This window comes from Pinus tabuliformis, chromosome 7 (assembly GCF_031772625.1).
Source record: "Pinus tabuliformis cultivar Carrire ecotype Pingquan chromosome 7, CPIR1, whole genome shotgun sequence".
NCBI classification, from domain to species: domain Eukaryota; kingdom Viridiplantae; phylum Streptophyta; class Pinopsida; order Pinales; family Pinaceae; genus Pinus; species Pinus tabuliformis.
This window is the reverse complement of record NC_142293.1, coordinates 560,215,517-560,242,243: the sequence shown is the minus strand read 5'-3', so window position 1 is coordinate 560,242,243 and position 26,727 is coordinate 560,215,517. Positions and strand designations below refer to the sequence as shown.

Here is a 26,727-nt window from a genome sequence, read left to right as displayed (position 1 = left end):
AGAGTTATTGATCACTGATGGAGGGCTCAAGACCGACACTAACAGTGCAAAAGGAATATATTGAAGGAAAATTTAATATTAAAGATATTGTGGAAAGGAGTAATATATATATATAATTTTGAAAGTTTATAAGGTATAAGGAAGCAAAACTATACACTTTCCCCAAAAAAATAATAATAAAGAATGCATTAAAAATAAATAAATAATTATAATAAAAAAAATACATGGAGGTATATTGTTTTATATCTAAAGAAAAGTGAAGTATTATAAGAAATAATTTGAAGAAGGAAGGATTATTAAGGAATAATAAAGTTTTGGGTTGAGAAATCTAGGGCATCAATAGTTGGGTGATTTCTCTTCTTATGATAATTGATTGTGATAGACTTTTTACTTCTTGATTAAGATCTTCTCTTCTTGAGTTATTATTGTGTTCTTTTCATCAAGCCAATTACCAAATCATGAACAATAAAGAGACAAGCGACAGAGTATATAGGCTTGTCAGCCATAGCCAAAACCTCTCACTCTTTGAGAGGAAAACCCAAACAAAATTCTTCTTATAGGACCTTCAATTGACGAATACCAAGACCGTGACAAAGACCCTTAACACTAGAGTCCTCTGTAGACCAAGTCATTAGCCTCCTCTTCAGCGCTACTCTTCCTCTTCCCCTTCTCAGCTTCCTTCGAATTTCGGCCTCTCCTTGTCGTTTTGCAACTCCATTCTTGACAGCAAAAACTCTAGATCAGATTTGCCACTTGAATAGACTCCTCCTTGAAGGAGATTATTTTCCTCTCTTACTTGGCTACCTATAATGAAGATTTCCACCCAAACAAGAGTACTTAGGTATGACTGCAACCTTTGATCTATCCTTGCCAACTTCGGTACTACAACTTTCGCACGTGTGAGGGTAATATAGCCCAAAACAATCCTCCAACGATGTCCCTTTGTTAATTTTAGGCAACAATGGTATGTTCTATACTTCAGAGCAATTTTACTTCAATTTCTTTATTAGCCCAATATCAATATCCAATTTAGCAATCACATCAACACGATAGTAAAATGCAAATAGAACATAAACATAAACAGTGGAAGACAATCCAAGACAAGAGGACATAAGATGTGGCACCAGCGAGAGACAAACCCCAATGTGGGGAAACCTTGATCAAATCTTCTTTTAGTCTTCAATAGTTCAGCAGAGAGAGATAGTACACTTTACAAATTCTGATAATTTAGAACAGCAGCAAAAGAGCCCTAACCAGAAAAGTCAACACTGGTCAACAGGGCAGATTTGACCCTCAAAGATTCAGTCAACTTCGGCCTCCAAACAGCAAGATGAAACAGCCCTCAAAACAATCAAATTCAGCCCAGTCAAAGTCTAGTCAAACAGTCAACCTGCGGTCAGCCCTAACCACAGTCAACGGATTGCCTCGATTTCTGTGCCCAAAAATGTGGCCTGCCCAATCAGAGATAACCCTCACAAAAACGTAGTCAAACAGGTCAACGCTTGGTCAACACAGCCCAAAACAGCGATCTGGAAATTCTCAAACTTGGTCAACACTGAAACAGAAAATGTCCTTCCTTTCCTTCGCACTTGTGGAGAGAGGAGTTGCCCAGAAATCCATACCCAATCAGATGAGGAGAGAGAAAGATATGTGAAGATGAGTGTGCCCAAATGAGGATGAGGCATCATGTATTTATAGGTTAACGTTGAAGATGAATAGATGTGACTGTTGGGCTTCTGAGCCTACATGAGTTTGTTGGTACACCTTGACAATTTGTCCATAATACAAATAAATTCATATTTTCATTTGTACATGTCAGAATCAGATGATCTTTAGATCAATCCTACACCTCTTGGAGAGAGGAATCCAAGAAACATATCAGTTTCCATAAATAAGATGACCCATGTGGAGTTTGGCCCTAGTTGCCAATTTTAACACTCCCTATCAACTAGGGAGAACTCCACCTGCTAATCCATCTACCAATATGTACTATCTCTACCATCCATGCACCACTTTGCACTACTGAACTATGAAGAAGAAAAAGTGATCGAGAATGTATCATACCATTCTCCACTGACCCGAAGTCAGTCCCAATCAAAAGAGAGTGTCTCATACCACTCTTACCGACTCGAAGTCAATTCCCATTAATCCGAGATCAATATCGGACATCCTAGCATAGGGAGTACGATAGTACACGATGCGTCCACCGGTCGTACTATGGTCCCTATCCTCATTTCCCTACTCATTGGCCAAATGAGAGGTACTTCCCATGAGTCCCAGACTGCATGGGTAGGATGTCTCAACAGGAGAAGGATGAAGCACTCGTCCTGCTCACATCTCGCCAAGGGGTATCATAGGGGAAGGATGAACCACTCACCCTATGGTTGCTCAATGCTCCAAGAAGTACCCCAAGCCCCCTGGAGCTCCCAGACCTCAATGTCCATCTCATACAAGACCCTCATAAGACCATCTCTCCACGACTCCAAGCCATTCTCGGAAGCCAAGAATTTGACCTTCCCTAGGGGCTTTGTCAAAATATAGGCGACCTGCTCATCAGTGCCAATGTGATGGAGCCTTATTGCTCCTCGTTGTACCATATCCTGGATAAAGTGGTACATGATATCTATATGCTTGGGGCAATCATGAAACAAGGGATTCTCTGATAATCAGATCCCACTCCGGTTGTCGCAGAGGATCACAGTGGTATCCAACACATGTCCAAAGAGCTCACTGAAGAGCTTCCTCAACTAGACAGCTTCAAAGGAGGCCATACTAGCAGCTATGTATTCAGCCTCGGCGGTGCTCAAGGCAATCGATTTCTACTTCCTACTCATCTAGGATACCGAAGCAGAACCCAAAGAAAAACAACATCCATAAGTGCTCTTGCAATCCACCATATTGCTAGCCCAATCAGCATCAAATAACCATGCAGCCTCACATTTCCGACAGTGTATCTCAGTCCATGAGTGATTGTGCCCCGAAGATATCTCAGAAGATTCTTGGCAGCAATCCAATGTATATGATGAGGCTCAACCATGTATTGGCTCAATGTGTTAACTGCAAAACATATGTCCAGACGGGAGTTCACCAAGAACATCAATGCTCCTATGAGTTGATGATACTCAGAAGCATTTCCCAATTCAGGTCCAGCAGCACTACCACATAACTTCTTAAAGTTAAGTTCCATCGAAGTAGTCACAGGCTTGCAGTCCACCATCCCAAATCTTTCCAATATCTTCACAACATATTTTCCTTGAGAGAGGAAAATTTCACCTAGCTTTTGCCAGACCTCCAACCCTAGGAAATAGTGCATCGGTCCTAGGTCCTTCATCTCAAATTCAAAAGCCAACTCCCTCTCACAATTGTGAATGAGAGGTTGTGCACCTGTCAGAAAGAGGTCGTCCACATAAAGTATCAAAATGAGAGGTTTATCATTTTCAACCTTAACGTAAAGGTTTGGATCAGCTTCACTTCTAGTGAATCCCAGCTTCATCAAATAGCCATCGATCCTCTCATACCAAGTGCAGGGTGCTTGCTTCAATCCATAGAGAGCTTTCTTCAACCTGCATACATGAGATTCTCAATCATGAACTTCAAACCCCTCGGGTTGTTCCACATAGACTTCCTCTTTGATTGAACCATGCAAGAAGGCGGTCTTGACATCCATCTGATGTAGGTTCCATCCTTGCGAGGCAGCAAGAGCTATGATCGAGCGGATGGTGATGTATAGGGCAACAGGTGCAAATATCTCATCATAATCTACACCTTCCTTTTGAGAGAAGCCTCAAGAAACAAAGCGAGCCTTGAACTTCTCTGCACTTCCATTAGCTCAATGCTTGATATTGTAGAGCCACTTAGAAGTGACAACCGATTTATCATGGGGTCTAGGGACCACATCCCAGACATCAGTCTTCATAATTGACTCGTATTCTTCATTCATAGCATCCTTCCATACTTGTTGCTTCACAGCTTCTTTGAATGATGAAGGCTCATTTTGAATGATAGTGCTCATGGCGGTCAAATATCCTTGATACCTATTTGTCTTCTTGCTTTCACAGAAAATCCCCCTTGGTGCAATGTGCCTCCCAGCATCTTCGAGAGTCTCCCTAAGCCATGAGGGTCTCCTCTTAGAGGAGGAAGGCTCATGAGGGAATGGATCAATACAATCCATAGGTTCATCAACATCAGGCATCGTTTCGTCCTCTTTTTCACCCTGATTTCATGTGTCAGCTTCTTTGTCCTTCCTTAGTATAGGAAGGTAGTTGATCTTACTGAGGGACATATCTTCATCGAAGGTGACATCATGACTTATCTCAACTTCCTTTTGACCAGCCACATAAATTCTATATCCCTTAGAATTTTCACTATAGCACACAAAGATTCATTTCTTCTCAGAGGCACCCAATTTGCTTCTTTTCTCTTTCAGCACATGAAAATATATGGGGCTTCCAAAAATTCTAAAATGAAAGACATCGGGTTTCTTACCAGTGAACATTTCTTCGAGAGTCTTGGAGTCCAATGCTTGATGAGGGCATCAATTTTGAACATACATGGCAGTATTTGCAGCTTCACCCCATAGAAACTTCAAAAAACCTTGATCATGAAGCATAGCTTCTTCCTTTAGCCACACCATTATGCTCGAGATTGTATGTCATTGTAGTCTCCCACTTAATGCCAGCTTCTCTGCAATAATCTTGGAATTCATTGGATTCATACTCGATCCCATTATCAGTCCTCAGTATCTTGATTTTCTTCTCGAATTGGTTTTCAATCAAGGCTTTGGAGTGTCGGAACCAAGTGAGCACTTCATCCTTCTTCTTCAAGAAGTAGATCCAGGTCTTGCAAGAATAATCATCCATAATGGTGAGATAATATAAGTATCCTCCCAAGGAGTTTACGGGCATCATACCAGACATGTCGAAGTGGATCAATTGCAGTATGTCTGTGGTCTTGCTATTACTTGAGGGGAATTGTCCCCTTGTAAGTTTTCCTTCAGCACATCATGGACATACACCTGCATGCTCTACTTTGAACTCAGGCATACCTGTCACCATTTGTCTCACATTGAGTAGGGCCTTACAATGAAGATGGGTGAACCTTCGGTGCCATAGTTCAAATTGTAGAGAAGTGTCGCAAGACATGGCTCCCAAGGGACTTCCTCCAACTTGATACAAAGTGTCAACCCTGAACCCAAGAGTAAAAGCATCCTTGAAATTTATTTTCCAAACACGTACCTTTCCACCTTGAATCAATTATCTTCCATTGCTGAAATGGACACCAGGTTCTTCTTGAGATCGGGTACATATAGTACTTCTTGCAAATGAATAGTGTTACCTTGATTCAATTGAAGGGTAACATTCCCTACTCCCTTCACGAGATATGTGGCATCATCTCCAAGGATGATCTCCAAGTTTGTCTCCTTTTCTATCAGATTAGAGAGGGCTTCCTTGTATCCTGTGAAGTGCCTTGAGGCACCACTATCAATTAGCCAATTTCCCAAAGTGTCCGGAGAAGAGGTTGTGGAGAGAGCTGAAATAAGATAGTACTCTTTTTGCTTATTGTTAACAACATAGGATTCTTCATACCTGGAGTTCCTTGATTTCTTGGAGGGTCGACCATTTCCTTGATGTCCCATATTCCTTTTTCCTCTGCCATTGGACCTACCATTCCTTTGATCGTTGTTGTTGTTGTTGAAGTTGTTGTTGGAGTTGTTATGATAGTCATCATCTTGAGGTGTATCCCTTCTATTAGGACACTCCCTTGCATAGTGGCCAAACTTATTGCAAACAAAGCATCTTCCCTTCCTTCCATTTTTAATCTCGGTCTTCCTTGACTTTGCTTCTTTGAACCTGCATTGTTCTTCCTCTTGGCATGAGCTGAGAATGCAGTGGGGTTGCTTCTATTAGAAGGCATTTCTTGCTCCACCATTCTTGTTTCTTCTTGAATGCATCTCCACATCAATTCTTCAAACCCTGGAATTCAATCATTGTTGAGTATAGTGGTTCTAAATACATACCATTCAGGTGGGAATCCTCCAAGGGTGGTGAGAGTAAGTTCCTTGTCAGGAATGACTTCTCCATTCCAGAGTAGATCATTCTTGATCTCAGTGATCCTCAAGAAATAGGATTGAATGTCCTCGTCCTTTCCCTTCTTAATATCCTTCAACTTATTCTTGATAAAGAGAATTTGATTAGCATTACTAACCTTGAACATGTCGACCAACTTGTCGTATATCTCCTTGGAGGTCTTCAATTCAGAGATATAGGCCACCAGATGCTTGCCAATGGAATCCTTGATAATCTTCTTCACTTTGACTTCAGCCTTACTGTACTTGGTCTTCACAGCAGTCGGTGCATTTGAAGGAGGCTCGGGGACTTTACCCTGCACATAATCCATCACTTCCTTCTCTTCCAAGGTCAAATCAGGGACATCTTCCATCCATGATAGTCAAATTTATCATGGAGCTTGTCGTCAGCCAGGAAGTAGGATGAGGAACCCATTGAGTCTTTTGTCCTTTTCCAACTGCCTTTGGTGATTGCTCTTTCACTCTTGCTTGGGCTTTGTCTTCACCTCAGCTCTGAAACCATGTTAATTTTAGGCAACAATGGTATGTTCTATACTTTAGAGAAATTTCACTTCAATTTCTTTATTAGCCCAATATCAATATCCAGTTTGGCAATCACATCAACATGATAGTAAAATGCAGATAGAACATAAACATAAACAGTAGAAGACAAGCCAAGACAAGAGGACAAAAGATGTGGCACCAACCAAGGACAAACCCAATGTGGGGAAACCCTTGATCAAATCTTCTTTTAGTCTTCAATAGTTCAGCAAAGAGAGAGTACAATTTATAAATTCTAATAATTTAGAATAGCAGCAAAAGAGCCCTAACCAAAAAAGTCAACGTTGGTCAACAGAGCAGATTTGACCCTCAAAGATTCGGTTAACTTCAGTCGACTTCGGCCTCCAAACAGCAAGATGAAACAGCCCTCAAAAAATTCAAATTCAGCCCAGTCAAAGTCTGATCAAACAATCAACTTGCGATCAGCCCTAACCACAGTCAACGTCAGTCAAACAGCGAATAGATTGCCTCGATTTTTGTGCCCAAAAATTCACCTTGACCAATCAAAGATAACCCTCACAAAAACATAATCAAACAAGTCAACACTTGGTCAACGCAGCCCAAAACAACCTTCTAGAAATTCTCAAACCTTGTCAACGCTGAAACAAAAAATGTCCTTCCTTTCCTTCGCACGTGTGGACAGAGGAGTTGCCTAGAAATCCATACCCAATCAGATGAGGAGAGAGAGAGATGTGTGAAGATGAGTGTGTCCAAATGAGGATGAGGCATCATGTATTTATAAGCTAACGTTGAGGATGAATTGATGTGACAGTTGGGCTTCTAAGGCCTACATGAGTTTGTTGGACAACCTTGACAATTTGTCCATAATATAAATAAATTCATATCTTCATTTGTACATGTCAGAATCGGATGATATTTAGACCAATCCTACACCTCTCAAAGAGAGGAATCCAAGAAAAATATCAGTTGTGATAAATAAGAAGACCCATGTGGAGTTTGGCCCTAGTTGCCAATTTTCACACCCTTCCTTTTGTTATCCTTCCTTTGTCCCTCGCTGCTATTTAGGGTCCTTAGATAATTTGCGCACTTATGATGATAGACTTGCTTCATTGAATTGCTTGTCTCCAAATGAGGCCGAGTATGGGTATATATACTTGTTTGTCCATGTCCATTAGGCCGACATGATCTTTCTCGAGTCATCCTTACAAAGACAAATATGACTCTTTACGATGTGTAACATGCCTTCATTTCATGACAATGACTCTTTAGACTTTTATGACTAAATGACAATATCCCTAAGAGCTCTCAATGGGAGCCTATACTAAAAATAAAATCTCTTGCTCATGAAACCCATGATGCAAGCATTACAATAATTTTATTTTTCTTCTTTACATTTCTTACATAAAATCACAATTACATGTCATTATGAAGACCAAACCTAGTTACACTTCTCAACATTTTGGAAGGTTATTAAAAAAAGGAAGGGGTTACTTTTAAAACCCTAAAGAAGCAAAATGGAGCCTAAAACGAAAATGAAGGCAAGAAGATTCCCATAAACTAAATATAACTATGCCCTAGTGCTATTTAGAATTAAAGGGTCTATTGCAGGAAAAGATGTTACTATCGCTATTCGCCAACCAAAGATAAAAACTACATAACAGGTAAAATCACAAACCAATTAGTGATTCCCGAGTCATAATCGAAAAATTTGATTGGTATAACAACAAAAAATATGAAATAACCAATTTACAATTAAACATTGGAGATTATACATTCATATCACAATTCTCAGTTCAAAACCTATGGAGTGATCAAGGTGACATTATTTTAGGTTCACCCTAGATGGCAACCCTAGGTTCCTTCATCCTGAATACGAAGAAGAAGTTTTTGACATTTTCTTACAAAAAGAAAAAAAAATAACGCTACAAGATCTTACAGTGAAGCTGAATTTAGTAATACCAGAAGACATACTAGATATCTCAAAAGTAATTTTTCAAGAAGGTAAAAAAGTACTACAAAATATGCAAAGAGAAGTTGACAAGATCACTACTAAAAAAAATGAAGTAGTTTTGTGACTTAAAGACCATAGTGAAAAACCACTGACGAAAATTAAGAAGCTTAAAAAGGACAAGAAGTCATTGGAAAACAAGGTACAACAGCTTATCGAGAAGGAAGCATCGAATGTAGAAGTCCAAGTTGAAGAGAAAGGAATAAATACTAATCCAGTGAATATCATAACTCAAGAAGAAGGCAAACTGGTTGAAGAAAAGACGCACTTAGATGTTGCAGTTTAGATGATAAACATCCCAAGTGAAGGTTCTGTAACCAACTCAACAACATCGTCACTTGAAGTAAATCAGAATACCGCCACACACATGATAGGGGAAAGACAAACCAAAAGAACTCTTTATCTACATCCGAATCACAAGAACAAACATCTTAATCAATCTACGAATCTGTATCACTCTGAACATAAACAACAAACTTATGTTCTGAAGACTACTAATGTCAGTACAATTCAGTCTTGTGATAACAATTCACATGAAGTATCCAGTAACCACAAGATTCCACATAAGATTAATTTAGGATGGTCAAATCCATTCTCAGTGCAACAGTTTTGTTTATCACTTAGAAGATCATATTATCTTGTTTCGACAAAGATGACAATTCTGAGACAAGAAGACATTCGAAACAAAAAAAGAGATCAAGCCTTTCATCAGTAAGCTTTGAGGACAAAGCTTTTTGAGGAGGAAGGAAATGTTATAAATAAAACATATATAAAAATAGTAAAAATAATATAAATAATAATAGACATAAACAATGATTAATCAACTAATAATTAATAGGGAAGAGGCATGTCTCCACAAACATGATTGTTTGTGAAAGGGTACTTACCTAGCTATATATACAGGACCCTCACTCTCAATTGTATCATCATTCTCATTTATACATTTAATATATATTCGCGTATCCTCAATGGAGATCTACATATTCCAAGTCTTCTAGAGTGTTTAACTTAAGAACAAACTTTGTTCGTTCCACATGTTTTGGTTTTTCCTGATTTTCTTAGTCGTTTGTGTTGGAGTGTGATGCCTAAGGTGATCCAATTGGAGCAGTAGTGATGCAGAATGACCACAAATATAGCTTTTGAGAGCAGGAAGCTCCGTGATTATAACTGTCACTATTATATCTATGACAAAGAGATGTTCGCTATCATGCACGCACTGGCAAGTTTAGGCCATATTTGGTGTCCAACCAGTTCAAAGTTAAAACTGACCACAACAGCCTCTGTTTCTTCCTAGATCCAAAGGAGCTTAATGATTGGCAACAACAATGGGTGAGCAAGCTACAGCCTTATGACTTCGAGATTGAGTATGTTGAAGGAAATAACAATGTGATTGTTGATGAACTTTCCAGGAGGCTTGCAACATATTCTTTCATGGACACTTCTTTGGACTAGAAGTCCCAACCACTGGTAGAGTGCTCTAAGAACATGATGGCTTGTGAGATCTTAGATGGGCAGGTAGCAAACAACAAGTTAAGAGTGGTGCAAGACATTTTATATTATAAGGATAGGATTTACTTGGTGTTGAAGTCACAACTGAAGAATGAAGTGATACAAGCAGCACATGATTCCCCAATAGTAGGCCAACTGGGTTATCTCAAAACTTACAAGGAAGTTAAGGAGAGGTTCTCTTGGAAGGGCCTCATGGAGGATGTTTTGAGATATGTACATGAGTGCAGCATCTGTCAGCAGAACAAGGATGAGCATACGCATCCTGCAAGACTATTGCAGCGACTCCCTATTCTTGAGCAAAAGTGGGAGAGTATTTCCATGGACTTCATCATAGGGTTGTCGTCGGTACAGGGCAAGGACTATGTGTATGTAGTGCTAGACCGACTGACTAAGTATGCCCACTTCTTTGTGATTCCTTCCAAGAGTTCTGCATCTCAGTGGTAGAGATATTTTTCAGGGAGATTTTCAGGTTACATGGTCTACCCAATACCATAGTCAGTGATCAGGATAGCAGTTTCATGGGTGAATTCTGGCAGGAGCTATTTCGATTGGTAGGGATGAAGCTCACCCCTAGTAAGAGCTATCACCCACAGATGGATGGATAGACGGAGATAGTAAACAAGTGGCTCAAGGGGTACTTGAGGAACTATGCAGCAGGGCAGCATTGAGCGTGGGTGAACACCTTGTACCACATGTCGATTGGGATGTCAATATTCGGAGCATTGTATGGCTACGATACATTATCTTTTGTAGATATGGCGTTTGGTAATAGTCTGGCCCCCATAGCCAAATATTGGGTCCAAGAATGCTAGGACATCCTCAAGGCACTCAAGGACAACTTATGCACAGCTCACAATAGGCAAAAATTTTAAGTAGATCAACACCGAGTAGAGAAGAGTTTCGAGGTGGGAGACATGGTCTACTTACGCTTGCAACCATATAGACAATCTTCCCTCAAGCAAAAGGGCGCAAAGAAACTGAAGCCTCGATAAGAGGGTAGGAGAGGTTGCTTATGAGCTAGAGCTTTTAGAAGGCAACAAGATTCACAACATTTTCCATGTGTCTTGTCTGAAAAAGCAGTGGGACAACGGGTTACTACTTCATCCAAGATGCCTCCATTGAATGAAGAAGGGCACCTAGCGTTAATTCCTAAGAATATATTGAACGTGTGAGAGAGGAGATTGAGGATCAGAGTCATCAAAGAATACCTTTTGCGGTGGAAAGATTTACCCCCAGAGGATGCTACTTGGGAGGGGAAGCAAATTCTCATTTAGGCAATTCACATTTCCTCTCTCAAGACAATTTTTGGACAAGTGCACAAAGGACAAAGAAGGACGAAGAAGAAGGGCAAATTTTCTCTCTCTAGCAACTCGCATGTGTGAAGGAATCTCTCTCTCTCTCTGATTCACAGTTTCTAGGGCACCTGTTGCAGGGAGCGAAATTTTCTGGGTTACTAGGGCAACTGCTACAGGGCTGAAATTCTGGGGCAACTAGCTATTACAGGAGGGTCGAAATTCTGAAAGTGCGGGATCAGTTTTGGTGACTTGATTTGGAGGAAAAGACCAAGTTTGACCATAGGTCTAGGTGTGTCTCTTATTGAACAAAAAGAATTTCTCTATTGAAAAGGTTGTTGGGTTTTTCCCTGAAGTGGGTTTTTCAGAGTAAACCTTGTCTCCCTTTTGTGCATTATGAGCTCTATTGTTCTACTGTTCTTTATTGTTGAAGATGCTACTCGGAAGGGGGAGCAAATTCTCATTTGGGCAATTCACATTTCTTCTCTCACGACAATTTTTAGACAAGTGCGTGAAGGAAAAAAAAGGACAAAGAAGAAGGGTGAATTTTCTCTCTCTAGCAAGTCGCATGTGTGAAGGACTCTCTCTCTCTCTCTCTCTCTCTCTCTCTCTCTCTCTGTGATTCGCAGTTTCTAGGGCAACTGTTGCAGGGGGACGAAATTTTCTAGGTTACTGGGGCAACTGCTACAGGACTAAAATTTTGGGGCAACTAGATATTACAAGAGCGCTGAAATTCTGAAAGTGCAGGATCAGTTTAGGTGACTTGATTTGGAGGAAAAGACCAGGTTTGACCATAAGTCTAGGTGTGTCTCTTATTGAACAAAAAGAATTTCTCTATTGAAAAGGTTGTTGGGTTTTTCCCTGTAGTGGGTTTTCCCAAGGTAAATCTTGTCTCTCTTTTGTGCATTGTGATCTCTATTGTTCTATTGTTCTTTATTGTTGAATTTTTGAAGTATAATTGTTGAATGATATATTAGAATAAGTTAAAAGAAGATTTACATCAAAAGTAATTATCAAAATTTCATAAATATTGTGCTAACCCTAAATGTAATGAAAAATCAACAATGTGCTCAGTTCTCGACCGACCCTTGGAACAAACTTAACAGACCCTCTTTATTTCACTAAATTGCCACCTAATTTTCTCTTAGGGCAACATCAAAGTAAGCCCACAAAAAAATTTGGTCTTTCAAGAAAATGTCTCAAATTCTGACCTCAGATCAATCTCAAGTCCATTCTCAGATTCGACCTTAGACTAGCCTCAACTCAGCCTTACAACAAACTTTTCTTTGGAGAAACAACCAACCCTAACTTGGGATCAAATGTTCCCTTACTAGTGCAACTTAAATTCATCCTTTTATAGGCATAGTCTTCCTCCCTTCTATGACTACCATAGGGGTAAAATGCCTCCTTATATATGGTCCAAATAGGCCTATTTAAAACCTCAAGCACTGTTGTTTCTTTTAGCCTTTGTAGAAGACCTTCCACAGGATCAGTACAACCCTAACTAGGCTCAAAACTACCTTTAAACAACTTGAATTTTGTGCCTCAGAATATAGTGGTCAATCCAGGACTCGGGAACTAGGTATATCTACCACATAGTGCCATCATAATAGGGTCAGAATGAGCCTCAAAGTGTTAGTTTTTATAGCATCGGATGTGTTCTAGCCATGAGATTTGGTGGAGAGGCTAGAATATATGTATTCTCCAATACCCAAAAATTGTTTCTAGAAATTCCACCTAGAGACGACTTAATTAGATTTATTAATCAGTTTTTAATATTTCCTAAGTCTAAACTTAGGAAATATGATTAATTAATCAGAATTAATTAAGTCATGGTGTGAATGTTCTAGAAACTCACACGGATCGACAGGGAAATAATCTAGGCCATCGATTATGTTTTAATCTTGGTCGTTGGTGCTCCAATAGAAGATTATAAGAATTCGATGGGTAGATGGAGGACACACCAGTGCACTTACTCAGTTGCCTAGACAGATCGATTTTCTCAGTGGTTGTGATTCAGCAGAGGAGAGAGAGCCAGACGGTGAGTAGCAAGTGCGAGAGAGAGGGTAGCATCAGGAGAATGAAAGGCTGATTTCCAAATTCAGGAAGAGGCAGCATGAGGAAGAGCGTATTCCACAAGAGCATTGTGTAGTCACTACACAGAGAGTGATGCAGAGGCATCATCGTATTGGTAGAGGGTCCATCTCGTGGTCAGGAAGTTTTTGTGGAGAGTGAGAAATTTCTTATAAAATTTCTCTCTGTATTTTCTCTCTGTCTAGATTGCTAGAATTCTTGTACTCAGATTTGCTGCTGAAAATTAATAAGAAAACCCTCATTTGCTACACAGGTTTTCCCACATTGGGTTTTTCCAAGGACAATTGTCCAAAAATAACTATGTTAATGTTTTCTATGTGTGCTAGAATTTCTCTATTTCCAACATTTTATTTTCCGTAGTAATTTATTGTGAAAATTGCAGTAGTAAACTTATTCGATATTTGTCGTAGCAAATAAACTGCATAATCAATTTGACAGTTAGAAGAATATTTTTCAATTATTGCAATAGATGAAATTTTCACACAGAGAAGGGCCTTAGGACAGTCGAAAATTGAGCTCATGAAGGGGCCAAAAACCAGTCTCAGAAGGCTTGGAAACTGACTCAGAAAGCTTGAAAAATGCCTCAGAAATTGTCCTTAGAAGATCCTCTAAATGGGCCTCAAGAGGGCCGAAACAATTTGCCACAAAAAGGCCGGAAAAGCCCTCAGAAACTACCTCAGATGGTTTGAAGTTTTCCTTCCTCGGGAAGTCAAAACAATGCCTCAGACCATCCTTCAAACCGCCTCAGAAAATGGCCTCAAACTTTGTCTTTGTCCAGTGAATAACATTCACAAAAGAATAGAACAGTAAGCCCAAATGTTCTCAGAGAAACTTGGCCTTTCTCCTTAAGATATTCGTGCTGCTCCTAGCCTCAAAAATAGACCAAATTATCTCATATCGGCATCTAAATTTTTATTACATTTTGAATGGAAACAAATGCTTTATATATATATATATATATGATGAAGAGCCATGATGGGGGCTGGGGTGGTGACAGCCCTAACAGTCGTGGAGCAACCTATATATGAGCACAAATTAAGATCATAAATTAAAATTTTATTGGGGCCGACCTGATCTCAATTTTTTATTTAAAAATAGAATTCCTCTTAAGGAGCTGACTTTAATCCTTCTTTGGAGGCCGATTTGACAAGGAATATCTCCACTTATGGAGGACCAACTAGGACAAGCTCAAGACCCATATAAATTATGCAAAAGTTCCTTAAATATTAATGCCAAATATGACCAATCAAAAAGTTGTCCTTCATCATTCAAATTGGGCACCATGATCACACTTTTAGGGCTTCAACTTTGATCAAGCATATCTCCTCATCGTGAGGAGTTATGTGGTGTGCCACCTGTCATTAGAAACAGCATAATGAGCTCTATCATTCTATGATTGTCTTGCTTGCAATTTCATTGATCTTAAAATTCAATTTCCTCATCAAATGCGGGGCATCATGACTACACCATAGGGGTTGGGCTTCTTTCTCTTCCTTCCAGGGCAACTTGTTCATTGTAGCTTCCAATTAATGCAATCCACTGACATATATTAAGAGTGTTCAAAGACAACACCATTCAACAAATGTCGCTACAAGAAAAGCTTTTAATGTTGTTGAATGTCTAAGTAATATGTTTGATCATGATGTACTCATCAAACCGAGTGTTAAAGCCACTGGTATATAAGTAACTGATCTGTCATTGTCGTCCAAAATCATATCATCTGGACATACATGGGCATTATACATTAGCACCCTAGTATATGTGGTGACTTTTCACTAGGAGATGATCCTATATGGTGTTGTTATGAGACTAGATAGGTGCACCCATTATGGCCCACATGTGGAGATAGGTTTATCAGCTTTTATTATTATTTTGACAAGAGGACCAGGTTGTTCCTTCTTGTGGACACATGGCAGCATGGATCACACATAGAAGGAGAGGGGAGGAGTACATTACAAAACTCCCAAATACCTAACTAGTAACAACTACAATATCGACAACATTAAATGCCCTAGTATTCCATCACTTTATTAGTGAGCCATTATTATTAGTCCAAGTCCTAAGTTCTAAATATGACCATTATCTAATCCCCCATAATGATCATTTTATATGCTTGTTCAAGAAACAAAAAGACACTTTGGAAAAGCAAGCTGTTTCCACAAGACACTTTGGAAAAGCAAGATGTTTCCACAAGATAAGATCTTCAAAATACTGACTAGAAGTGAACTATATCTAACAATTTTGATGAAGTACAATTTATGCAGCGATCCACGGGGACTCGCCCCCCCTAGGGGTCTAGTTTCCTCGCTCCCCCACGCTCCGGGGACTTGGGGACGAGTAGGGGACGTTTCCCCACGCCCCCAAAAATGAGGAAACTCAAGGGGACGTGCCAGGGAGTCGTTTCCCTTTCCTGAGGGGGCGTTTCCGAAAAAGGGGACGTGGGGGGGCGAGGGGGGACGAGAGGGGACGAGGGGGGAGCGTGGGGGGACGTGGCACACATTTATGCAAAAAAAAAACAATTTTAATTAACTTAACCCTAAAACTAATCTTTAATTAACAGTTAAACTAAGCGTAGGGTTTTGGAATTTAGTTGTTTCATGTTATAAAAACGGCAGGGTGAACACATAACAACACACACAGCCTTCGCACGCTGTGTGTGTTGTTATTCCTAGATCTGATCACTCCCATGCAGGGAATCTCGATGGCATGAAGCATAGAAACTTCTGATACGCAGAATTATATATATATATATATATAAATATTTTAGTAAAAGAGATGAATAGACCGATGATGATTGATTACAATGGGGTTTCTGGCTTATATATCGCCATGGCACCCTTTGGGAAAGGGCATGATCTTATGATCGTGCCCTTTCGTCTAACTAAACCTAAAATTAAACAATAAACCTAAAATTAACTAGTTTTTTACATAACATTTCCTTCCTCTCGAAAGAATGTTTTGTCCTCAAAGCATACGCAACGACGGATGTTGTTGACAAGGTGCTTCATTCTCCCAAGAAGCGTCTTCTTTGGTAAGTCCTTCCACTTGATTATATATTCCAAGATGATCAAGGTCCCACATTTTAAAAGGTCTTGGAATAATCTTGCAATTTCCGTTTTTTGGTGATTCTTCACTAGTCATATTTGCAGATAACATTTCTAATTGGTGACATTGTACTACATAAGTAGGTGCTCCTTTTTGACTCAGCTTCATCATCTGAGATGATGATACAACTTGATTTTCTGGTGCTTGGAATCTGTGTAGTTTGTACTTCTGACCTCTCCATTTGAATTTTATAAATTGTACTTGATGAATTTTATAAGTTCGTAGCCATTGGATACCTAAGACTACATCTACTCCTCCTAATGGTACCATGAAGAATGGAGACTCTAGATTAAAGTCTTGAATCTGCAAATTGACCTTATGGCATTTCCCTACCTTTTCAATCTTCTTACCATTAGCTACCATCACTTTCATGTTTGGTAAGGGAAATGAAAAAATATTGAGTCTCCTTGCCACGGTTGCATCTAAAAAATTGTGTGTGCTACCTGAGTCGATGAGAACCACTACGTTGTTCTTCTTTATGTGTCCTTTTAACTTTAACGTCTAAGGTTGTGATATACCTGTCATAGCTGATAATGACACTTGTGGAATACTTCCATCATCTAATTCTGGTGAGAATTCTGGGGCATCTTCTGTGTCTTCTATGTCATAATCCTCACTGTTTGAATCATTGGTTGCTTCACAATTATATAGGTTCTTTGGTTCTTTACCTTTAGCACATCTATGTTTGGGGTCCCACTTCTCACCACAGCGTTTACATTTACCCTCTTTAATTCTTTGTATTTCCACATTAGATTTTTCATCTTCACGGCGATGTGGTGGAACATATCTTGTATTACTTGAATCCACATATTGGGGTATCCTTCGTCTTGCATAAGTTTTTTCCGCTTTTGACCAAAATATTGGTTCGGATTTCTTTTCAGCTGTTTTTGCTTTTTGTCTTGCTACTTCTATAGATGTAATGTCATGCATCTCAAGTTCTGCTTGTAAATGGGTTTTGAGTCCCGAGATGTATCACTGAATTAGACGAGATTCTGATAACCCAGGTACTCGTGTTACTAAGGTCTCCCATTCTTGAGTGTATTCGTCCACACTTCCTTTTTGTCGTAATTTGATGAGTTTTGAAAAGAACTCTTCTTCCTTTACACCTTGGAATCTTTTGAAGAATGCATCTTTAAATTTCCTCTAGCTAATGACGTGTGTTGTCTTTTTCCACCACATATACCAGTTATATGCTTCTCCCTCCATTTTCATGGATGCATGCCTGAGCTTTTCGTCATCGTCATTGATGTCATATATTTCAAAGTATTCTTCTGCTTTATTTATCCATGCAACATTGTTTTTTTCGTTTCCATCGAATTTAGGCATCTCAACTTTTGCCCTTCGCTAGTATGTTGCTAATGGTTGAGCAAAAAAAGAGTGTTGATTGGTGAAGTTATCCCAGAGTTGCTTCTTTGTAAAGGCTGTGTTACTCGCTTCTTGGTGGGGTGTTGCTGATTTTTTTGGGGATTCAACTTTTTCATGAGAGTCTGTTGACTTTGTTGAATCTGACGAGATGTGTTCTTGATTCTCTTCACCTTCTTTTAGTAGTTGTTCGGGTGTACAATTCGACCTTTTACACAGAATTTTCAGCATTGTTAAGACCTCTCTGATGCTTGCTTCTGTTTGGACATGGTAATTTTCCATCTTTATTTCTATTCTATTTGTCGTATCGTGAAGATTTTTTATTTCATCAGCTTGCTCCCCAAGCTTGATCTGGAATTCATTTAATCTTTTACTGACTTCATCGTGGTTGCTATTGATCTTATGCTCTGAGTCCAACAATTTTTTTTGGAAATCCGCCATTGTCATTGTCAACATTGAGTAGGTTTGCGGGGGCGTGTATTTACTTGCCAACTAAAATATTTTTCCTCTCCTTTTTTTAAATTAACTAAAATAAGTTTTATACATATAACTTTTAATTAATTAAATAACTTATATGTATATATATATATATATATATATATATATAATTTTTAATTAATTAAAATAAATTTAATTAATTAAATTAACTTTTATATATATATATATATATATATATATATAACTTTTAATTAATTAAAATAAATTTAATTAATTAAATTATATATATTATATATAATATATAATATAATTATATATATGTTGTATATATTATATATAGATTACCGCTATATATATATATATATATATATATATTTCACGCTATAATTATATATTTTACTTTATACATAAATAATGTTATATATGTTTGAATATATATATTGGACGATATATATATCTAATGTTATAATTATATATGTAACGTTATAAACGTATTATTTATTTTTAACGCAGACAATCACCAACTACGGACAGTCACGTCAATTCTTTTAACTGTTCAGAAAACTTATAGAATTTGTTTTCACTGGTCGCTATATGTGATAATCGAGCCAGGCGAGCGAGGGACGAGTCACGTCGTTAAGGTGGAGAGGTGTGCCTGTTGTGGAAACTCGGCGTTCACCAGGGACACGATGGCTACAGAAAAAACGACTGGCGGAAGGGCTGAAGCGTGTGACGGACTGTTAAGACTGGACAGTGGATCGCAGAGGACGGGGTAGGGACACGATGGCTGTAAAAAAAATGACTGGCGGATGGCTGAAGCGCGTGGTGGGTAAGATTGGACAGCGGATTGCAGAGGACGGGGGTTTTAACGTATGTGCAGGAGCAGTGTGGGGGCGTGAGTGAATGCGGGGGCCAAGGAAATTGATGTACAGTGACTCGCGAAGACGAGTGAGCCTAGTATGATAGGCACAGTGAGCTGTGTAGCTATCTGCCGAGAAAAGAACCCCTTAGATACCAATGAAGCATAAAAACTTCTGATACGCAGAATTATATATATATAAATATTTTATTAAAAATTGATTACAATGGGGTTTCTGGCTTATATACCGCCATGGCACCCTTTGGGAAAGGGCATGATCTTATGATTGTGCCCTTTCGTCTAACTAAACCTAAAATTAAACAATAAACCTAAAATTAACTAGTTTTTTACATAACATGGCATCTGTTGGAACATTGCAGATTGTAGAATGGACCCTTGATATGGCTATCACATTGGTAATGTGATTTGGTTATTTGCAGGAATTCTGGAGTGCACATATTAGACAGAATTGAAGACAGATCTTGAGGATTTCTATCACTATGAACCGTCGGCCCTCTGATTAGACAAATTCTGAGTTTGATCCAAACAAATTCATTTATCTGTGGTTGCTGCTCAATATTACCGTACACATTTTGTGAGGAGATCATCCCTGAAGTGGTTACTCATCAATGCTTCTCTGCTTCTCTCAAAGCTTGGCTCTTGAAGATTCACTATGGATGATCAACATCAGAGGCTCCCTCCTATGAAGAATTCAGTTTGTGACGATGAGAAATATTAGAAGGCAAAGAAGTTCAGCATCAAATTAATTTAACTTTTGTGTGGCAGTGCTTGCTTTCTAAAAGACACACCGATCATGTTGAAGTATTTTTGATTTCTCTAAGTAACCCTAACTGGTGTCTTACAAGTATCTGTATAATCAAGTTACAGTAATCCTTGAGGTCATTGTAATTTGAATTTAAACAAGAGTTTCAAAGTAAAGGAGCAGAAGCTGTAATACATATAGCCAAATTGTCAGATATGGAAGCTAAAGGTTTAGATTGCAGATTTTTGGAGTTATGATAGAAGAATGAGTAATGTTCTAGACACAAATGTGCATCAGTGGACAGAGGCATTAGCAACTTGTTATGCCATCAGGAGTCTGCACAATAGTCACGCTTCAACAAGGATACAATTGACAATAGAATTCACACGAGCATAACACAACATTGTTGTTTTGTATATCCTTGTAATTGATACTATGTACAGATGGGCAAAACTCACCAATGATTATAGCAGTTTGGCCTAGAACTGAACAGAGTTGCCTTGATAACATATTGTTGAAGTTGCAGAGGACAGAAGTGTTAAGATTCTGAGATTAAGATCTTTTATTGATAACAGAGATGCAGGAAGAATAGATCTACAGTGATCTTCTACAACGACATTGTTGAGGTTTGCTGTGTATTATCAGAATGCTGAAGATGGTGGTATTGCTGTCTTTGTATTTTGTTATAATGTATGATCATTGATGTATGATTATAAATTAGAATTTTAAATTTATTATTTTATATGATATTAGAAATTTAGATAATGATATTCATATCAATGATCATGCTTTGCAGCTTTTCAATTCAAACCAAATTGTCACAGTGGACTCAATTTATAAATTATATTTTATATTTATAAGTTTTTAAGACCCTGACGCTCGCCGACGTTTCCTAAAAAATGGTGGGGAGCTTTTGCATAGGCCGCTCCTGCGCCCCCTCGCTCCCTCACCCCCTTGTCCCAGAACCTTGGTGGAACATTGAATTTATGTCACCATCCTTTTCTCTGACCATACACACTCACCAATCCAATGAAAGCCAATGTTGGTTGAACAGTCAACCTTCCCATCATTGACATAGAACTGGGCTTTTTCAATGAATTCACCTCCTCCACATCATGGCAATCCAACATATCAAAATGTTATGTTGCTTCTCTAAGAAAGCACCATCATCTTCACCCTCCCTGAGGGTCTTCTTCGTATGAATTACAGGAATATGAATGAAAGAGAAAGAGTGATTGATCCATAGATTAAATGATGTAATGACTTATTACATAGTACAAGAGATAAGGAATATAATCCCAAATACCTAATACCTAACTATTAACGACTCCATTAAATTCTCCATTATTTCATCACTTTATTAGTGAGCATTTATTATTAAACTAACTCTTTAGTTCTAAATATGCCAATTATCTCCATATCCTGGTTTTCACAATTTCCAAATATCAATACATAATCAAGATTGTGAACTTAAATTTTAGCCATGCAAATATTTAAAAAAGCAAACAGATAAACCCTTTCAGGACAAGAACATGATGGGCAAGAACGGGATAGAAAAATATAGCACACCTTGTGGAGACCATCGAAAACACAGTGACCTGACACTGCTAACATCAACGATGACATGTGAAAATACCTTGGCTAAGCTTGGCATGTATTTCTGCAGCAAAAAAAAAGCGCTTAATAGTTAGTCTTTCAAATATATCATAAATAAAAACATGCGAAGGCAATGAAAATAATAGTAATTAATGGAAAATTCACTCGGTAAATTTGGACTCTGAAAACAAGAAACCTAACATATGATTGACAATGATTTCTCTCTAACATAAGCACCAACGTTCAGAATATGGGAAATAAATAACTCTAGTATACAGGGCAGCATAACAGTTCGACATGCAAAGTATCCAGAAAAATGAAATAGAAATGTAAAATCATTCCATGGATTTCCAAAATACATAAAGCCCATCATTACGAGTTTCAGACTTACATATTCTATTGCTAAACAAGAACTGAAATTATTGAAGCTATAGAATGCTTTTAGTACAAAGACAGTAGTGTCAGTGATTGCACATTGGAAGCTTGTTAACATCAACTCTAACAGTGTAAGAAGAGGTTCTTGATAAACATAGGTTTATACAAAACTCTAGAGCCTCCCTTCAAGTTTTGCAAGGATATATCAAATTTCAATGTCCATTCTTTGAATCAAGGTGCCCCAGACTAATGACCAAACGGAGATTATTGGTTGGTCCTTACTTCTTAGAACACTATCACAAATTGTCCAAGGCTTAAATAATAGAACATCTGGGCAGGAAATAGACATCAGATTATGACATGGTTAGAAGGTTACTTTTAAGCTCTAGATAGTTTCGTTGCTTGTGGCAACAATTTGTAGCTAGTTTTACATTAATTGAGTTGTTAAAAAATGTAATGAAAAAATAAGATAGTTTTATAAACATCCCTGAATGGACAAAAAAAGGTCAATGGAGCTCAAAACTACAATCCAGCAGTGACAAGTGACAAATTGAAGGAACACCAAAGCTAAAATGTAAAGCATAAATTAGAAGAAACCCCAAAGGATGAGACCACAAAACAGCTCAAGTTGTGTCTAGAATCAACTTTCTTCATCTTTCAGAACAAGTATGAAAAAATATAAGGGTGGTAGTCGAAGCTCCCCTACAATGATTCTTCTTCATTACAATGAGACATCATTGTTCCAGATGATACAGAGTAGAGATGAACAGAGACGCGCAGACAAATCGGAGATTTTTTGTTGCAGAAAGAAATTCATCCCTAGGGAGTGTTGAAAATTTGGTAGCTCAAGGACGATTTTCTAAAAATAGAAAGTTTAAAAAAAATAATTTCTAAAAATAGACTTTCCAAAAAAGGTAAATCACCTTGCATCAGTTGGTAATCAAGTATTGTTAATGGAAAATCCCTTCTGATCGTCAATATTATCATTAATATTATTATTATTCTTATGATACTATTATATTATTATTAAAAAGAAATTCAAGTCACTTAATCATGGCTCTCAATAATGTTCTCTTACACTCATTATTGGCATGGCATATTCCTCTTACACTCTCATTAATGCTCTTACACTCAATAAAGCACATCATAAAATATTCTCTTACACTCAATAAAAGCATGTCATAAAAGATTCCTCTTACACAGTCTTTAAGGCATATGTTACACTCTCTCTTAAAAGCATAAGTTACAAAGGCACGCTTACCTCCTTAATAGCATGAGTTACATTTCCTAAATGGGCATGAGTTACACTCCTCAAGGCATGCGAGTTATTCCTTTATGGCATGGATTCATTGCTCCTCCTATATATATGTGCCTCATTATTTCTCCCCTTACTACTTGTGCATTGTGAAAGGAGAGTACAAAATTGAGAAAGAGAGAGTTAGAGAGTCTAGAGAAGAATTGTGAGAGAGAGAAAGCAAAAGTATTGAAGAGTAAGAGCAGGACTTGGTGAGCCAAGGTTGATGCAGTGCTTTAGTGTTTTAGTGTTGATTCAGTTGAAGGTAAGGTTGATTCAGTGTGTGCAGCTATTGTAGCTACCAGTGATCTTCACGCTACAGCTTATTAAGATTTGGGTGAACTTACTCATTCTCTTGATCTCTCGTTGTACTTTGTATCTTTGTTGAACAATTGATTTTTAATAGAAGAATCTGGTTGGGTTTTCCCCTTGTGGGTTTTGCCATGGTCATTAGACCTAATTTCTCTGTGTCTCATTGTATTCTTGGTTTTCTTCTATTGTGCATTTGATTTATGTTATATCTACAACTGTTTATCTAATATTGCAGGGTAATTGTAATAAGTGATTGTTACAGCATAGAACATCAGAATTTCAACAAGGTGTTGTCTAGAAATATTTTTGGTGAATGGTTACTCATAATTACACACCATTGCCAAAATCTTTTTTAGACCCACTTAGAGGGTGGAAAATATGTTTAATTTCCTCTAGAGTCATTTAATTTATTTTCTAGCAAAAATTAAAGGAAATTAATCACCCAGAAATTAATCAAAAAATTAAAATGAGAGAAAAATAATTTCTCTCCAAGTGGAAAAATAAATTTTGGAGAAAAGTGACATTCCCGAGGAAGAATAAATTTGAAGGACTCAATTCCAAGGAGAAAAATCCCTCAAAAATTCGTGGGTCCAAAAGAAATTAATTTTCTAAGGTCCTCCATCAAAGGAAAAATCATTGTTTTAAGAAAAATCAAACCTTTGGACCATGGTGTTTAAGTCAAGGATCAATTTTCAAGCAAAACGGGCTGGAAAAAAATGGACTAGGATCAAGGCCTTCATCAACAAATTCGAATTTTTCTTCCAGATCAAGGGACAAGATTTAATTTTGGCATGGATCAAGCAGCAACTAGCCGTTATTCTCCGGGATCAAGTCAAACTAGCCATTTTTCCACTTGGAGGGTTCTCACACTCTCATTTTTCTATATGAGGAAGTTATTGAACTCCTCATTGATCATCATGTACTCATCAGAAAATCATTCACTAAAGCTGTAATCTAGTTGTTGGATGTAATTTTTATTTTGCAATAATAATAATATCAAAGTCTTTGGGGGTTTAACTTGTGATGGTGTTCCTTTTCTACTTCTTGTGGTAATGTTATTCTGAATCATGTTCTAACGCTCTACTGAATATAATTTCTTCAGTTATTAATTCATTTTTCAGCAGTTGGATTATCTATTTACATAGGTATCTTGCATTAGGTATTGAGTTTAGAAAAGAGTAAATAATATAAATAATTTTGCTAACCCTTGTGATTATTTTTCATTGTATGTATAGCCATTTTAGGAGTTTATTTTTTTCATTTTTTTGTGAGACGTCTAGGGTTTTGGAGCCCATTTTGCAGGTTGGTTATTTTCAAATCTAGGAAGAAACCCAGTTTCTGAAGGCCCTAACCCTCACCCACACTAAATAGATAGGGTTTAGGACTAATATTGCAAGCATTAAGAAGGAGACAAGCCCTATAAGGGATTTCATTTGCAAATCAGGGTTTCAAGGGTTTGATCTTTAAATTTCATTTGCAAAGTTGCAAACAAATTTTGGTGGCTATAATAAATTCCATTTTTGGCATCAATTTGACATGTTTTGATTGCAGGATCATCATAAGTTGCTCATTTGTGCTGGCTGCAAGGATTGTGAAACTAATAAGCCTTAGCCACAAGCCTTAAAGGCCATAAATCCCTAGTCGCAGGCTCTGTTTGCTCCTTATAACCCTAACGCAGCCCTAGAAGGGCCATCTACCCTAGCCACAGGGCATTGGAGGCACCAAAATCCCATCACAATTGGTTTTCTATACCAATATCCCAGTTTTGCAGGCCATAGCGAATTTCGGCTAGGGTTTGGTTATGATCTTCCATTGAAAATTACAATTGATCTGTCTATTTTTGTTGATTGAAGACCTATTTGTCACTTGAGAAAGGGGTTTTAAACTTTTTGTTTGGGCTAGGGTTTTCATTCAGGCATCAAATCATCTCCTCTTACCTAGCCGCAGGCAAGCAGACTCCCATAACCCTGGCCATCTCCAGGGCTAATCCATAGCGTATATCAGATTGGAAATAATCTACTTGTGGTTGCAGGTCAGCGTTGCTTTGAGGGAAGGTTGAACACTGGTTTGAGGTCTTTACAATCAGATCTGGGTGCTCATAGTGGTGTACTAATCTTTGAGGGAAGGCTGCAAGCCTCCAAGGCCTCAATTCTCTTCTCCATGACCTTATTACTGAGTATATACCAGTCCAGATCTGAAGGTATTCTTTGCAGACCTTAGTCACAAGTGTAACACATAACAATAAGCCCATAAACACTCTAAATACATCATAATAATCACTAAAATATAATAAAGTGTTTGGCTCTTATCTCTTGCTGTTTGGATGATTCATCTTAGTTATCAGACTGATTTTATCATTACAGTTGACTGATTTTGTTCTACAGAAGTCTGATGTCTCCTTACAGTTGCATCTTTCAAGTGTATTTAATATCAAGTTGCGTATTGGCTATCGTTCCTTACTTTTGATGATTAATTGGAGCAATCTTGTTATCTGATATACTATAACAGTGGACTGATTTCTCAGTGACAGTAGCTACAGGGGTCTAATTTTTTGTTGACAGTGGTCCGGTGCATCTCTGGCAAGTGATTATTGTGCATCTATTGGCATTGGACAGCTAGTATGATATCAGATTGATAACTTGTCCTTGGTCCTTCTCTTTTGATTTCTGACAGGGATAGCCTTTGATCTCTAACCATCTCTATTGACTCACTACATATCCTAATTGCATCCCATAGTTACATTGAGTTGCATAGTTGCATCTTTCTTGTTAGCCTAGAGTTGCATTGCATGGTTTGATTTTTCTTGCATTTAGTTAGCAATCTCATCTTATTGTGCTCTTGCAATCTTGTAATTTTCTCTTATTTTTTAAATCTAATAATTGAAAGAGAACTTATGATAAGCACACATAAATGATAAAGGGATATTGCTATCATTGTCATAATTGTCTCATTGAGCTTCATTAAAGTGCTTCTCTCATTGGATCTTGTAATCTTGGCTAACTAATGATATTGATATATATTGGTTACATGAAATCTTGTCTTGCTATTATTGGAGCACCCCTTTCATTTTGCAAAATCATTGAAGCATATCTCATTGGCTCATCTTGCATCATCATCATAGTTTAGACTTGCAT

The 26,727-nt window shown here is 38.0% G+C and overlaps 1 protein-coding gene across 1 annotated transcript in view; it reads right to left on the bottom strand.

The window, feature by feature from the left end:
* Positions 1-26,727, bottom strand: part of LOC149248618 (oligoribonuclease-like) — a 189,467-nt gene that overhangs the window by 30,613 nt on the left and 132,127 nt on the right. Inside the window, exon 6 of the mRNA XM_089458473.1 lies at positions 21,586-21,676. Within this exon, the coding sequence (XP_089314599.1) occupies positions 21,586-21,676 (91 nt within the window). The remainder of the gene's footprint in view (positions 1-21,585; positions 21,677-26,727) is intronic.